The 16,246-nt window shown below is 41.1% G+C and overlaps 1 protein-coding gene across 1 annotated transcript in view; it reads right to left on the bottom strand.

Moving 5' to 3' along the window:
• KIAA1217 (KIAA1217 ortholog) overlaps positions 1 to 16,246 on the bottom strand; it is a 53,156-nt gene that overhangs the window by 15,395 nt on the left and 21,515 nt on the right. The window contains exons 4-8 of the mRNA XM_010581171.1: positions 13,833 to 14,008; positions 4,859 to 4,989; positions 4,466 to 4,613; positions 2,297 to 2,798; positions 1,382 to 1,562 (exon numbers count right to left, since the gene is read on the bottom strand). Coding sequence (XP_010579473.1) covers positions 1,382 to 1,562; positions 2,297 to 2,798; positions 4,466 to 4,613; positions 4,859 to 4,989; positions 13,833 to 14,008 — 1,138 coding nt within the window. The remainder of the gene's footprint in view (positions 1 to 1,381; positions 1,563 to 2,296; positions 2,799 to 4,465; positions 4,614 to 4,858; positions 4,990 to 13,832; positions 14,009 to 16,246) is intronic.

Below are 16,246 nucleotides of genomic sequence, written 5' to 3'. Positions count from 1 at the left end.
TGCTGCTGTTCTACCCACACAAAGCAAGTTGGTCTTTTCTTTTTTTAGCAGATTTTTATCTATTCAGAGATTGCTTTGTCCTTCTTCAGCCTTTGCTTCATCACGCTAAACAAAACCAATTCTTTCTTTTTTGTTCCCCAGAGATCATGTTTTTTTAGAGCTCTGGTCATTATGATCACTGTCATCTTGACTCCCTCCTATTTGTTCAGTCTTCCTTGAAGTCCAAAACATTGAGTTTGGGAATTTCTATGTAAGAGCTCACCACTGCTAGGCAGATTCCTAGTGGTCTTGTAGATATTCCTGTTCATCTCATTATGATGTTTGCCTTTTTTTTGCTACAGGGTTGCAGTCTGACTCACATTCAATTTGAAACTTGATATATCTATATTATAGCTATGGACAGCCAGAATGCTTACTGTGAAAGTCACTCTCCTTCATTCCTACGTATCTATCCACTTCCCCAAGACAACTCTGTTATGTAGCATCACAGATCATTTTCAGATCTCTGAGGGACTCATCCAAAACACTGGTTGTATTTATAGTTTAAGATTATGAAGTTAGCAAGGATCATTAAGATAAAATAGTCGGAATTTCCACTTAACATGGGTTCAAGAATTTCTTTAAGCAGGTCCTGCATCATGCACAGAGCTTGTGTCTGAGCAGCCTTTCAGAAAGAAACATAGTATTGCTTGAAGATTTGAAGTGGCAGAGAATCCCATATGTTCATAATTAAACTTCAGTGATTAGTTACACTGAACGTCAAATTTGACAGCTAATTTTTAATGTAGCTTTTTCTAGCTTCAGCTTCCAATTGTTAGAACTTACTGGAACATGTTCTGCAAAGTTAAAAGGCCTCCTTACCCTCAGAAACCTCAGGCATGTCTTGATCTTCTTTTGATAACAAATATGTCTACAAAAAGAACTTTTTAGGTTTCTGATGGTAAGATCATTTGTGCTCAAACTCTGTGATTCTTTCCAGAGCTCTCTGTAATGCTGGACTTTTAAGTGCAAAACTGAACACAGTATACTAGATATAGATATAGATATAGATCTGGTATAGTACACAGGTAAGTCTCATCTCTGTCAAAAGCAAAGTGTACTCTTACTCTCCTGCTCATAAGAGGTCTTTATCTCCAGAGGACACACTCACTCTCTCAGTTGCAATACAGGGAAATCCATGTTCAGCCGGTTACCTACACTGGCATCTGCAAAATCACTGGATCCTGTCCCCAGGACCTGCATTATTCCTCAGGGACATACTCACAGGTATGATCAAGAACACAGAAATCTGTAAACTGAAACCATTCTAGGAAGTAGGAAAAATAACCTCTCTTTTCTGGATATGCAATTCTTCAGCATCATTTACTCTAGCAAACCTTACCTGAGACTTCTAGCTTTTCCACTGCATCCCCTTTAGGCAGGGCTGCTGGCTGGGGAGGCATCTCTAGGTTAGGAATTGACTTCATTATATTGGCCTGTGCCTCTTCCAAGAGCTTTTCAAATTCCTTTCCATTATAGTGATCGAGGTTTTGTCTTTTCTCTTCCCACTTCTTTTCAGCTTTCTAGACAAAAACAGTAAAGCATCTACTTATTTCTCTGACTTCTGTTGTGATCACTTACTTTAAAAAATTCCATGTGTAAACATTATAGGTGGATACGGATAGATTCTTTCAGTTCTAGTCAGCAACTAGAGGAAATAATATATATTAACACTAATTGTACAGTGGTTCTGACTTCCATTGTGCTACATATGGCACAAACACATGACAGACTGACAGTGGCCACTGCTCACTAAAGAAACAAAGGCAAAATTTAAATCTGGGTCACTGCCTTACTATATCACACTGGTGATTAAAGTGCATGTCTGTAATAAGAGATGAGAGTTCACTTGTGGGTTTTCTCAATATCTCTGTGTGAAACCACTGGAACTTCACACTCTTTCACTTTTACCTCTCCATAATGAGGAATATGGAGATTTAAAGAGTGAATGAAATCCACTGATGCAAGTGTTGCCCGAGAATCATGTTATTGTTCAAAAATAAGGTTTTCCAAAAAAGATTTTTAATTTTTTTTCTATAAAGGTTATTTAAAAAACACGGTTACTCATTTTTGGTTACATGTTATTACCCTGTTGCATTTAAAATCAGAGGGTATCTTCAGCACTGCATGGTGTAGTTAGGGGTTAAGTGCATAAATCCCCAGAATGCAGTTGAATAATCCCACCTGCAGTCTCAAGAGTGAAACTGGGAGCTCAGGCCCAAAGAGAGGACAACTGGTTGAGTAGAATACACCGTACCTCAATTGATACAGCTCGGTTTCTGGTACTTGCACTGTGAATTTCCTCAATGAAAAGACTTTGCATGGTGGTGCCATTGACAGAGACCTGTGGTGCTGGCGTGGCTTGTGTGGGCTGGGATCCTGTTGTGGGCTCTTGCAGGGGGGCTGGTGGGGTGGCTGAGAGGTGGCCACCCGCTGGCACACCTTCGCTGTGACTGGCTGCAGTGGGTGAACTCTGGGCATGGTTGACCAGGGCTGATGAGTGCTGAGACTGATGGATGACAACAGGCGAGCTCTGCACGTGATGGACCGTCATTGTTGAGAAGGGGATGACTTCTGACTTGACTGATGACACCTGGGACTCTGATGTGATTGCTGTGAGGTTTTGCTGTGCATGTCCCTGGGCATGCTTCAACTCCTCCTGGTTTTTCAGAGCATCAGCTGCAGTGGCCTTTTCCAAGGCAGAATATTGCACGGCTTGGGATGGATCCACACCCCTCAGCAGTCCTTCTGTAACATGTCTGCCCAGCCAAATTGAACACAACAGCGTGGCACATGGTTAGCATACAGGCAAGTCACGAGTAATACTTAACAATAAACTTCTGCAAGGGAAAAGCACCTGTATCAAAAACATCAAAATAGTTTTTTTTCTTCCAGATGCTCTCAGTTGTGTAATTTTATAGCTTTCTGTCAGACTCAGGGACTCAGAGTTTTAAAGAGGCCACTCTAATTAGGATGCTTTTGCCTTTTAAAATGTTTACAAACCTTCATGGATGTACTGGCACTTTTTGACCAAACCATGAGTTACAGTGGGTTGATTTTAGATGGAGAATGGAAATCAGTTGACTTCTTAAATTTTATACACTGTATCTAGCTAAACAAGATGTTCCTGGACTATTAGCACAAAAAGTGATAGTTACATAGAATGTAAGGTAGAAGTTTGGCAAATTGCCAAAAAAACCCCTTCAAATGTTACTTCATGAAGGTCTTGTCTGTCAGAGTTCGGGGTAGGATGAGCTAAGGATGTGAAAAGTCAACTATTTCTGGCAGCTAGCTGTGAAATGACTTAGCTTCAGAGTGTTGCTAGCCATCAAATGCCATCAGTTTTTCCATTACTGAAACAGACTTTATGAGGCTGAGTACATAATTTTGCTGCAAAAAATTACTTTTAGTAAAACTTTGGCATGCATAGCTTATTGGTTTTTTTTCCTAAACAGGGCAAGACAGGAAATAACTGTAGTAGTTTTTAAGAAAAGGAAACTAATATAGATGTTTATCTACAAGGAAAAATAAGTGATGGCTCTTAGATGACCTGTTACATAAACCATTTTATCCATCTGCTAGTACTGGCAAATCCATTTTACATATGCTCCAGAATATATGGAAACAATGACAACCCTACATTCCTTAGAATAATGGTAGCATCAATAGGCTTATGACTTACATTTTCTTGTAAGTGAAATAAAATTGAGACCACCACCACTGACAGTTTGGCCTGATTCACTGGTTTTGAGTAGGAATTAAATCCAATGCCTATTGCCTCATATAAAGCAGCAGTCATTTGCTGCTCATATATTCTGACAAACATAGCTAAACACTGGCACTTAGTGGACACAAATCTTATCTAATATTTCACCTTTCTCTAACACATCTTCCTTGCAAAGAACAGAATAAAGAATTTGCATGAATTCACAAGCATATTGAAAAATATTTCTGTCTCTCAGAAGGTTTAGGATATCTTTATCCACTTAGAATCTTTTCCTGGTTTATTTCTTACTGTTACATTTTTGGGGCTGCACGTTTCATTGTCAGAGAATATTTCTGTTAGCTTAGATTGCTGTAAATGCCTACAGTTAATTAGCTCAGATATGGGACTGATGCCACTCTGTAAGCTTTCTCATCCAGGTACTTCCCAAATCTGGAAGTGTTGAGTTCAGAGGGACCTAGTTTCAATCATAAGACCATGATGACTGGGGCTGTTGTTCAAAACAGAACCACTGCACAGAGCACAGGCTAATTATTTGTTTTCCTTTGAGAGGGCTCTAGGAAGAATCTATAAAATACTGGAAGCAAGGTGCATTTCTCAAAATTGCCTGGTGAGAGGGGGAGAACCCAAACCCACAAGCTGTTCCAGCCCTGCTTGAGAAAATTCTTCAGTTTTGAAGAAAAAAAAAAATAAAAAAATCACCTCCTGAGCATGGTAAGGATATCCGTCATGCTGCGTACACGTTTCAGCAAGCTGTCTAGCTTGTGTGGTTCTTCCTTTAGGAACCTCACAGCTTCTACCTCAATCCGGAGGATCGCACGCATTTTATTCTGCAATGTTGGGAACTCTCCTGCAAAGACAACAACAGTGAAGCTCAAGAGGGAATGATAAAACCTCTGGGGAGAAATGGATGATGGGGTGAATGTTAAACAGTTGACTGTCTACATCTCTCCAGGGGCCATGCAACAAGCTCCTTAATCCCAACTTTAAATCTTTTTGGAAGTGAAAGTTAATGCCCCCAGATCAAAGGCAAAACTGTTCTCAGCCACTGTGGTTAAAAGAAAAGAACCGAAAGTACAAAGGAAAAGCACATACCTTTCAGGGTGGCAACAGCTTCTCCCACTTGACGCAAAAGAAAGGCTCCATCTTCAACATCTTTCAGTGTAACTGTCTTGCTGGAAGCAGTGGAGTCCCTCTTCAGATCTTCAACAAATGCCTCCAGCTCACTGGCAAAACAAAAAAAGTGGACATAAAATACAAGCAGGACTTTCACATCACAATCAAATATATGTAAATGAACGAGGTAAACTAAACCAGAAACCTCAGCTGTGGCATCTTTAAATCTGACACCACAGGCTGAAAAAACCAGCAGGGTACTATGAGGGGAGGTGAGGATGCTGGACGTTTGCACTCACAGCAGAGGAACAGGCTTGTAACCAGCCCAAGTCATTGATCTCCCTGACAGGCTGCAGATGTGCAGAGCATATTGACCTCAGGGCAGCTACACTACAAAGGGCAGGTGGGGTGGTGAAACACATCTAACAGCCAGCCTTCTGGGGATGCAAATCCTAGAAGGGTACAGACACACCGTACCACTACATCCAGTACTGGTTTGCACCTTGCATTTTCTCATTGCTGATGACATGCAAAGGATTGCCCAACAGTGAAGTAACAATCCCAAAACTGGCACTAATGGCCCCTTGACGCAACCTTGTTTATCTGCGAGATCCTGCTAGACAGGATACAGGGTCCTGCTTCCCTGAGGAGCCAGACTGAAAGAGCAAGTGTGCATTGTGTGCAGCTCTTGCTCAGCATTTGGATTTGGATTCAAGAATGAATCACTGAAGATGTTTTTTCCAACCAGTGCTGTCCCATACTTCCTCCAGCTCCATCTGGTACTTCCTCATTACCTTTCCCAATATTTTTTCCAGTGCTTCCATACTTCACATAAATTTTCACAATCATTCAGACACATAAACTTTATTTTTCCATTTAAGGTTGAGACCACATTGATTTAGCTGGAGTTTCCACACAGAAACATAGAATCATAGAATCATTTAGGTTGGAAAAGACCTTTAAGATCATCAAGTCCAACCATAACCCAACACCACCATGCCCACTAAACCATGTCTGAAGTGCCTCGTCTATGAGTTTTTTGAACACTTCCAGGGATGGTGACTCCACCACTTCCCTGGGCAGCCTGTTCCAATGCCTGACAACCCTTTCAGTAAAGAAATTTTTTTTCTAATATCCAATCTAAACCTCCCCTGGCGCAACTTGAGGCCATCTCCTCTCGTCCTAAGCTTAAAAATTTCTCAAAAAACCCTGAAATGCATTAAGCACAACTATACAAACACCTATGGAAATACCATAAAAGGATCATCTCTTGAATATTTATTCTATAGGTACCTATATATATTCCATATTTATTCTATAGGTACCTTCTATAGGTATGTTGGTGATAAAAGGAAGACTAGGGAAAATGTGGGCCCTCTCCAGAAGAAAACGGGAGACCTGGTTACCTGGGACATGGAGAAGGCTGAGGTACTCAATGACCTTTTTGCCTCAGTCTTCACCAGCAAGTGCTCCATGCAGACCGCCCAAGACACAGAAGGCAAAGGCAGGGACTGGGAGAATGAACAACCTCCCGCCATAGGACATGATCAGGTTTGAGACCATCTAAGGAATCTGAAAGTGCACAAGTCCAAGGGACCTGATGAGATGCATCCATGGGTCCTGAGGGAACTGGGGAATGAAGTGGCTAAGCTACTCTTCATCACATTTGAGAAGTTGTGGCAGTCCAGGGAAGTTCCCACTGACTGGAAAAGGGCAAACATAACCCCCATTTTTAAAAAGGGAAAAAAGGAAGACCCGAGGAACTACAGGCCAGTCACTCTCACCTCTGTGCCTGGCAAGATCATGGAGTAGATCCTCCTGGAAACTATGCTAGGGCACATGGAAAATAAGGAGGTGATTGGTGACAGTCAACACAGCTTCACTAAGGGCAAATCATGCCTGACAGATTTGGTGGCCTTCTACAACAGGCTTACAGCATCAGTGGATAAGGGAAGAGCAACAGTCATCTACCTGGACTTGTGCAAAGTATTTGACACTGTCCCGCACAACATCCTTGTCTCTAAATTGGAGGGACATGGATTTGACAGATGGACCACTCAGTGGATAAGGAATTGGCTGCATGGTCGCACTCAAAGAGTTGTGGTCAACAGCTCGATGTCTGTGTGGAGACAAGTGATGAGTGGTGTTCCTCAGGGGTCGGTATTGGGACAGGCGCAGTTTAAGACATAGAAAGTGGGATTGAGTGCGCCCTCAGCAAGTTTGCCAATGACACCAAGCGGTGTGGTGCAGTCAACACGCTGGAGGGAAGGGATGCCATCCAGAGGGACCTTAACAGGTTTGAGAGGTGGGCCCGTGTGAATCTTATGAACTTCAACAAGGCCAAGTGCCAGGTCCTGCACATCAGTTGGGCAATCCCAAGCACAAATAGTGGCTGGGTGATGAGTGGATTGAGAGCAGCCCTGAGGAGAAGGATTTGGGGGTGTTAGTGGGTGAAAAACTGAATACGAGCCAGCAATGTGCGCTCCCAGCCCAGAAAGCCAATCACATCCTGGCTGCATCAAAAGAAGTGTGGCTAGCAGGTTGAGGGAGGGGATTCTGCCCCTCTACTCCACTCTCGTGAGACCCCATCTGGAGTACTGTGTTCAGCTCTGGGGGCCCCAACATAAGAAAAACATGGATCTGTTGGAGTGGGTCCAGAGGAGGGCCATGAAGATGATCAGGGGACTGGAGAACCTCCCCTATAAGGATAGGCTGAGAGAGGTGAGGTTGTTCAGCTTGGAGAAGAGAAAGCTCCATGGAGACCTTATAGCGGCCTTCTGGTACCTAAAAGGGTCCTACAGGAAAGATGGGGAGCGATTCTTTATCAGGGAGTGTAATGCTAGGACAAGAGGAAATGGGTTTAAACTGAAAGAGGGTAGATTTAGATATAAGGAAGAAGTTCTTCACCATGAGGGTGGTGAGGCACTGGAACAGGTTGCCCAGAGAGGCTGTGGGTGCCCCATCCCTGGAAGCGTTCAAGGCCAGGTTGGATGGGGTTTTGAGCAACCTGGTCTAGTGGAAGGTGTCCCTGCCCATGGCAGGGGGGTTGGAACTAGGTGATCTTTAAGGTCCCTTCCAACCCAAACCATTCTATGATTCTGTGATTCTATGATTCTAAGAGAAATCCAATTCTATTAAGATACCAAATTTACTAACAGGACTATTCTGAGAAGCAGTTTAATTGCATGGTAGAAAACAATGCAAAGCAAACTCTGAACTGACAAATCGGCCACTCATTTTAACCTAATTTTGGGCCTCATTTCTCGCATCCACTCAGGTAGCAGTTTTGCAATTGGTGTAAGAGAACCAAGGTATGGGCTTATTGCCTGAAAAGGAGTAGGGGAAGACGGCCTTCTGCACCAACTGCAGGTCTTGCATTTCCAGATATTTCCCTTGCACCAGCACTGCCATGCAAATCCAGCAGAAAATTAGTTATTTCAGCCAGGTCACTTCCTAGATCCATCCCAGTGAACAGGTGACATGGGGAGGAAAAGAGAAGAGTAGGTAGCCAGTAATGGAATAAAAAGGAGGAAATCCCTTGCAGCACCACTCCTCATTTAGGTCAATTTAAAGTGGAAGCACAGTCACACAGAACAATAAATGGCAGTACAATAGTACTTCTGATATACAGAGAAACAGAAACAGAAATAGTATCAGGATGTGAACATCAAGTGCACACAGCAAAGAGTTCTTTTCAATCCAAGGACTAAGAACTTTAGAAACTATAAAACGATTTTGAATTAAGAATCATAAGTTTCTTCTCAACAGATCACAAACAAGTGGAGGTAAATGATCCTGTTCTCATTTTAAGACCACTGCTCCCAAAGACTCTGCCTTGAGAAAGCTGGGGGAGTCACAATTTCCACTAGCACAAGAGTACTTGCAGGAAACAATGCCTTGGACCACACGATGGCAGCAAGAGAACGTTTCTCAGGGTATTTTTCCAGTGGAAGAGGCTGCAATAACGCAGCCATCTGCTGTCTCTGTGTCTGCCTTTGCTATAAAGGGCACACATACAGTCTAGGAAGGAGCTGGAAAAAGAATTCGGCTTTCTGTCACTCACTACAATGCAAAGGCTGCTGCCCTCCAGAATGGTGCTCTACAGTCATGCATTCTCCCTACTCTTAATGCACTGATACCAGCACTTAGGCTAGGCAATGCTACTTTGGGAATCATAGGGTATCCCCCCTCCCTTTTGTAGATCAGCACTGGAAAAGCAGCTTCACAGATATTCACATCCTTTTTATCAAAAATGGTAAGGGCAGAAGCTTAAATTTGTTCATGGGTGGACAGAAGAGAAAGGAGTAAACACAGAACAATGTTACGATCTTTTCGTAGGTTTATAATTGTTGGAAATGTGGGGATAAAGGAAAGACTTCCAGGTAGCTGACAATGGCTTTCTTTCCCCTTTGTTCTTTGAGCAGAAATGGAAGAGCCATCATAAATGCCTTTGATTCCATAAAGTGAGACTATACAAGACAAATGATCCTGAAATTACTCAGGGGATACCATATTACACTGCCTCATGTTGCTAACTACAAGGGACAAGAAACTTCAGCCCTCAGGAGCCAAAGTCTGAAACAGATCCAGCAGTCTCCAGCATTTCTTTTCTGTAACTGGGGAAACAACTTGGCTTTATAGATTGGACTGAGCAAACCCAATTAACAAGACACATTAATGTAGTTTCAGCAGGCTAATACAAGATAAATGATTTTTCTGCATCTATGTTTTACACAGGGGAACTGAGGCAAACTCTTAATGCTGAGAACTTTCTTTAGGCAAAAAACCATCAGAGGATCTGTCTCAGATTGCAGTATCAGTAGAACAGGTTACAAAACAAACTGACAAAATTAATAGCAACAAATCACCCAAGCCAGATGGTATTTGCCCTGGAGTTCAATAGCAATTTGAGGGTGAAACAATTGATGCTAAGCATCTAACTTCTTGATTAAAATTGCTTTGGCACCAGAGTAGTGGAAAGTGTCATAGATGATACAAATAAATTTTTTACAAGGGGATGGGGCTATCCAGGGAACTTTACTCTGGTGAGACTGACACCCAGACTGGTGTAATTGATAGATACCAAAATAAAGAATAAACAATAAATAATTAGTGGACCAATGGATAAATATGCTGTGTTAGGGAGGAATTAATGTGGTTTGTGTAAAGGGAAGGTAAGTCTCACAAATCCACAAGGAAACAACAAAAGCATGGGGACAAGCTATAGCCCAAAAGGCTTTCAGCGAGCTATTTGAGCAAAACCTTTCAAGAAAGCAAAGTTGCAATGGGACAAGAGAGGAAATTCTCTCATGGGTAAAGTACTGGAAGTAAAGGGAAGGGATCAATGAACAGCTTACTCAATGAATGTAGTTTGCTGGTGGGTTCCACAGGGAACAGTGCTAGGGCTGGTGTTTTTCAACATATTATAAACTATTTAGAAAAGAGGATGAATAGTATAGTAAAAAAAATCTGAAAAGGATATTAAATTATTCAGGGGAATAATGAAAATGAAAGGTGACTGCAGAGGGCTGCAGGTGGACCATCGGATACCAATTGACCGGAAAAAAAACAAAGACTAAATTAACTCGTAATAAATGTAAAGCAATGCTCATGAGAAGAGGAGAAATAAAACCAAAACCAACCCCACCTAAAACCAACAACCTCCCAAACCCCTAAGTTTCTATACACAGTAATGAACCTTGAACTGATAACCGTCCATTGTGAGCGAGATGTTGAATTTGTAATGGAAAGCTCATGTGGAACATGACAAGAGGGAGGCCATCACCACACCACGGAATGAAGTCATGGTGTGCCCACATCCAATATAGCTGTTGCAGGGCTCTCCTCTCTCCCCATGCCCATCTCACAGATGTTCCCTAGAGTCAAAAAGGGCATAGAGAAAGGCAAGAGGACGAAAAAATGTACAGAAAGGCTTCTACAAGAGGAGTAACTAAGCAGTCTAGGACTTTTCAGGCTGGAAAAGGCATGACTGGGGGAAAAGGGAGCGGAAAGGGAGTGGAGGAGCATCTATAACATCATGACTAGCATGGCAAGGCTGAATATTCTGCTGTGCATGATTTAAGAGTTTGGGGATTGATTGACACATGAAAGATTCAAAAACAAACAAAAAGATGTTCTTTCTAGCCAAGAAAGAATTTCTCTATAGAATCATTGTGCCTAGATGCTATACACAACAAAGTTTACATAAATTTTTAAAAATGTGTAAGTTCATGAAAAGTAAACAATCCATGCAGAGCTTTTGCATATGAAGGTGCCACCTCTGACTTGGAAAATCCCTGAGCTACAAGTCATTAAAAGCAAGGAGATGTGCTCTGAGCCATGTTCTTATATCCTTTCCCAAGTATTTGCTACTAGTCGCTCTTCAAGACCACTAAGTGGAGTTTTGTTTTTACTGAGCATGGTTATTCTTATTAAAAAGTCTGATACTTTTCCTAACAAAAATATAAATTGTACCTTACTATGGATCATATCCAATTAGACAGATTGGATGTGACTATAATTTAAATACTGTGCTTGTAAAACACTCTCTATTAAAGTGCTTACAATAATCTACAACATATAGTAGTCATACCTGTAACATGCTCCTCACAACATAAATACTTCATTAGTCAATGTGTCATATCATCATAATTTGTCCTTGGTCTGGTAAATTTTAAGGCTAGTATCTACAACCCCAAAAGTGTCATATATGACATCTCTAATGTTGAATCCAAAGACTAGATAGAAAAAAACCTACCCAGTTAATTCTGAGTGTGTATTTCACTGTTAAAGTGTGCATAAGCACTACGTTTAACAGTGTTCCTTAGATTTCATTAGATAACTCTGAACTGTAATCCTGCTACAGCTGTGACTCACATGGGCACACTTCTGTAGGCACCAGCATGAATAGTTGCTCAACAGAAAACTTGCTTTGAAATGTACACTGACATTTCTGCTGTTTACAACATGAAACTGCCAATATTTTTATTTCTTTTTTTCCCAGCAATAACCTTCAGAATTGCAGAAAGGAGAGCTTTTTAAACCGAGATGCACCACTTCAGAGCAGTAAATACACTTCTGTAAGTACTGCAGAAATCCTTAAGCTCCCTTGTTTTGCATGAAGCCAGTCTACTGATTTAGTCCTATGATTTAGGAAAGGTCAAGAGGGCAACAGCTGAAATACTACAAGATGGTAATTTTTTTGCCCTGTTGCTTTGCATTTATTTATTTGCACTGGAATCAGCTTAATTGAAAGTGCCTATATAGAATGTTAACCTTTTTCTGAATACTGCCAGTGACATTTGGTGTGTAGTTTTGTGATGTATGCTCTTCATTATTAACAGCCATCAGCTGTTGAACTTAAAGCATTGTTGTCAGATGTGCTTTTTCTTTTGGGCTCTGATCCTGCAAACATGCAAATACATGATGAAAAAATCTCATTGGACACAACTGATGAAAAATAATTGCTTGTGATTTAACGTTTGTTTCTAGCATGTCTCTAAAAGCGTTGAACTAATATTTATAGCCTATGAATGAGCTACGTAAGACATTTCCCTGTAACATTAACAAATGAAGTAGCACAGAAGCAGCAGAAACTCTGTAAACACAAAAAATTCCAAACGCTGATAAAACAGAACCATATTGCAGTCAAAGTCATATCTTAAATGAACAGCTGTAACAACTAATGCCATTTGCACTTGACCTCACTCAGTATCCATTTTATGAAGCAATGAGATAAACAGCCATCACACAAATTGTTCTTTCCACAGAGAACAAACAATCTAGAAACTAGGCAATGAGGTACACAGGAATAAAGTGATGAACAGGAGGGTAATTACTTAAAACTACAACATAATGTTATGTAAGACTAGAAACCAGCTGAGAGGATTATATACACTAGCATGGACTGTTACTGCACATTCAACTTTTCTTCACAGAAAACATACACTCCCTTAGTAACACTCTACTTTGTCTTTACAGATGCACCATTTTTATTGCAAATCTTATTCATCTGACAACACATTGATCAACAGGAAAGATTTACTCTCCTTAGCTGTCAGTAAGTGTACTCCTATGGCTCTTCAATCATCATTTTCCATGACAAGCTGACTAGGAAGTTTCTCTCTCTTATGGAGTGATTCTTCAGGTGTGAACTAAATGCAGTAATGAGAAATAATTAGTTATATAGCATCTTACAAATGTGAGTGTTAGAACTAGTTAAATAGTTTATTGATTTCAGCTTCATCTTGCCTCCTGCTGACTCTGAACATGGACTAAAACAAACAACTGGATCCCACCAGTCTTGGTAGGCCAAAGTTTTTTGGGGAAAAAAGAGTCTTACAAAGAGCTTTTACACAACAGCAAAAAAAAAGAAAAGTATTTTTATCTGCAGTTAAGTGTATGGAAATGCTGGTGAGTAAATTTTAGATGGAGGAGACTGGCATTTCTGACTGCTGTTAGACTTCAATCCTCTATTTATGAGCTTCCCTTACCTCTCCCATGCAACAGCCAAAGCACTTACTTACTTTTGAAACCTGATTTTCGTACTTAGATCCAAATTCATTACCTTCCTTTGCATCCATTTGTTCTTGATGAAATTCCTCCCTCCTGCCCTAAAGCGGAAGGGGAGAGCTACTGTAGGGGGAGGCTTTCAGAAGATGGAGGTGGTCACAGTCCTTACAGTGATCTGTCCCTTTACAGGGGACTTCTGAAGAGGTTGAAATTCTTTGTACTGGTGGGACTTACCCAGTGGGCTACACTAAGAAGGACTCCCAGTCAGGACCACTGATTTGTACAACACAGATACAGTTTTATAGCCAATATGAATGCAAGGAAACACAGGTAAAACAGCATACACAGGTGCAATTTCACTGAAGACAGTGGTGAAAACTACTACTTTATGGAAGAAAAAGCCAAGCAAGAGCAAAAAATTCTAAGAGGTTTCTCAACCCACCATAACTTCTTTACAATCTTTTCTTCTTCGTTGAGGTATTTCTGCCTTTCTTGTTCCACCAGGTTGCGCTGTCGCTGCACAGGATCTTCAAGCCTCTTCACTGTTTCAATCATTTTGCCATTGATTTCCAGCTCTGCTTTCCTCACCATTGCCCTCAGCATCTCCTGGTTCTGCAGCTGTTGCACAAAAGAAATCAACTTCAATTTTTCCTGCTTGACTGACATCCCTGGCAACAGAATACACTGCAGAGCTCAGAAATAGGTTGGGATAAACACAGCCCTACAGCGAGAGAGAGTTTTTACCTTCTTCTTTCCCTCTTTAACTTTACCTATAAACATTATTTCTTGAGGAAGTGTTGCAGCTGAGAAAAGCCTAAATCTGATTAACTTCTAAGGTATATATCTAACTTCCAGTTGCAAGTGACGAACAAAAGATGTTGGGATCAGTACACCACCTTCACTGCATAACTTCTGCAAGGATTGTGGCCCCTTTATTCTGCTCAGTCCAGCATGAATCAAGAATTAATCACGCCTCATGAGAATGCCGGAAGCTTGACTTCCACTTCGCATGTATCTTGTAAGCTTATGCATCGTGCTGCCCATACGTGCCTAGTGGATAATCCCACACATTAATGTCAAGACTCAGAACAGAATTTTTCAGTCTCTCAAGTGGCAGAGGAAGGACTGTGCCATCTGGTGTAATTTGGTACAGACATACAGCTCATCCGCCATACATAAAACCTCCCCTACCCACCAAAAAAACCTCCTTTATAATATGGTAATTTTCTGAGAACTGCACAAGTCACACCTTCTTTCTTGTCTTAGCCTTATATTAAGGACCTAAAGTATTAATATTCTTAGAGCAAAACACAGCTAAGAAAGCAAACTAGACTGTACTCTTCTTGGGTAGCCCTAGAGCAGCTACACCCCACACTCACACAACCAAACCTGTTTTAAGTCTCTTAAGCAAATCACAAGATTCAGAGTGATAAACAGGGCTCCATCTAGTCACATAGGCAACATATAGGCAACATGAACATGAATCTGTTAGCCCAGCAGCCATCTCATAGTGTAAGATTTTAAAAAACACCTGTGTCAAATGGGAGATGAAGTTCCAGTTTTAAAACTAGCGATTGAACCATCAACTGTCTTCTAAACGTCCAGGTTTAACAGCCAAACCACATTTAACATACAAAGTAAAACCACTGCCTAATAGGAAGAATCACAAAAATGGGTTACCTACAAGACAGTATAATGCAACAAGACTTCTTTTTAAGTTGATTTTAGAGAATTCATGGGAATCAGAGACAAAAAGTCTTTGCCCAGGTCATTCTTTCCAATCAGTATGGGAATTAGAGGAACAAACTCAGCTCTCCCCTCCCGACTCTTCAGTCCTTGTGCCTGACTCTGCCTTCTCCAACGACACAACTGTGATGAGAGGGAGGGTAACACTTCACTGACAAGCAGGAGGTGTTAGCTCAAAACTCAGCTGAAGATAAGTGTTAGAAGTTAGGGAAAAAAATGAAGCTGGAAAACATTTGAAACAGCACAGATTTATAAATATTGTCAGCTGCTTTATACCAGACTGGATTCGTTTGAAGACAGTGCACATGTGTATTTTTCCCCACTACAGGATTAATGTTTGGATTTGATAAATTAAAACCTCTTACAGCAAGGCCAGCACAGCTATCTGAGACACACAACTCTTTCACTGTGCCATATTTTCAAGAAGGAAAACATAAATGAATGAATAAATGAGTGAATGAGCATGTAACATTTCAGTCATACAGTTTATTCACAGCTCTTTAAAAAGTGGGGAAATTTGACAGGGAAGTGACTTGGGATTCATGGAACAACTGACCCCAAGGTCAGTGAGAAGGTCAGTAACAGAGTCAGACTTGTGTCTCAGGTGTCCAGAATTTAAGTCCTCTATGTGCTCCCAGCAATACCAAAATTACATGTGAGTGTATGAAGTCGTGCAATGGCAGGTACACTTTTTTTTCCTGTTATGGGGGTATATAGAGGATCTACATTTATTGTAGTGACACCTACAGCTAAGGTGCTTGTCACTTCCATTTATGCAGTGCTTGAACAGTATTAGAAAGTTTCAGACATAAAAGTTCACCCATTTCTGATAACAAGATTAGGGAATAAAAATATAACTCAGCAATATTTCCAAAAAGCCTCTACATTGAGGACTCCCAAACATCAATGTTTGGAGCAAGCTCTTGAAGTCTGGGAAATGACTCATCTTGGTACCAAAGAGATGTTTTTGCCTTTTCTATGAAAATTCATGCAACACTTGGCTAGTTCTGGAAAACATGGTTTTGTTCATGCTTGGGGAACAGGGACAGAAGATGAGAAGGGAGAGGTACAGATGGGCACAGAGAGAGCAGAGAAGGAACCAGGGGACAG

The sequence above is a fragment of the Haliaeetus leucocephalus genome, unplaced genomic scaffold, assembly GCF_000737465.1.
Source record: "Haliaeetus leucocephalus isolate CR32 unplaced genomic scaffold, Haliaeetus_leucocephalus-4.0 Scaffold0, whole genome shotgun sequence".
NCBI lineage: Eukaryota > Metazoa > Chordata > Aves > Accipitriformes > Accipitridae > Haliaeetus > Haliaeetus leucocephalus.
This window is presented reverse-complemented; position numbering and strand designations above follow the sequence as displayed.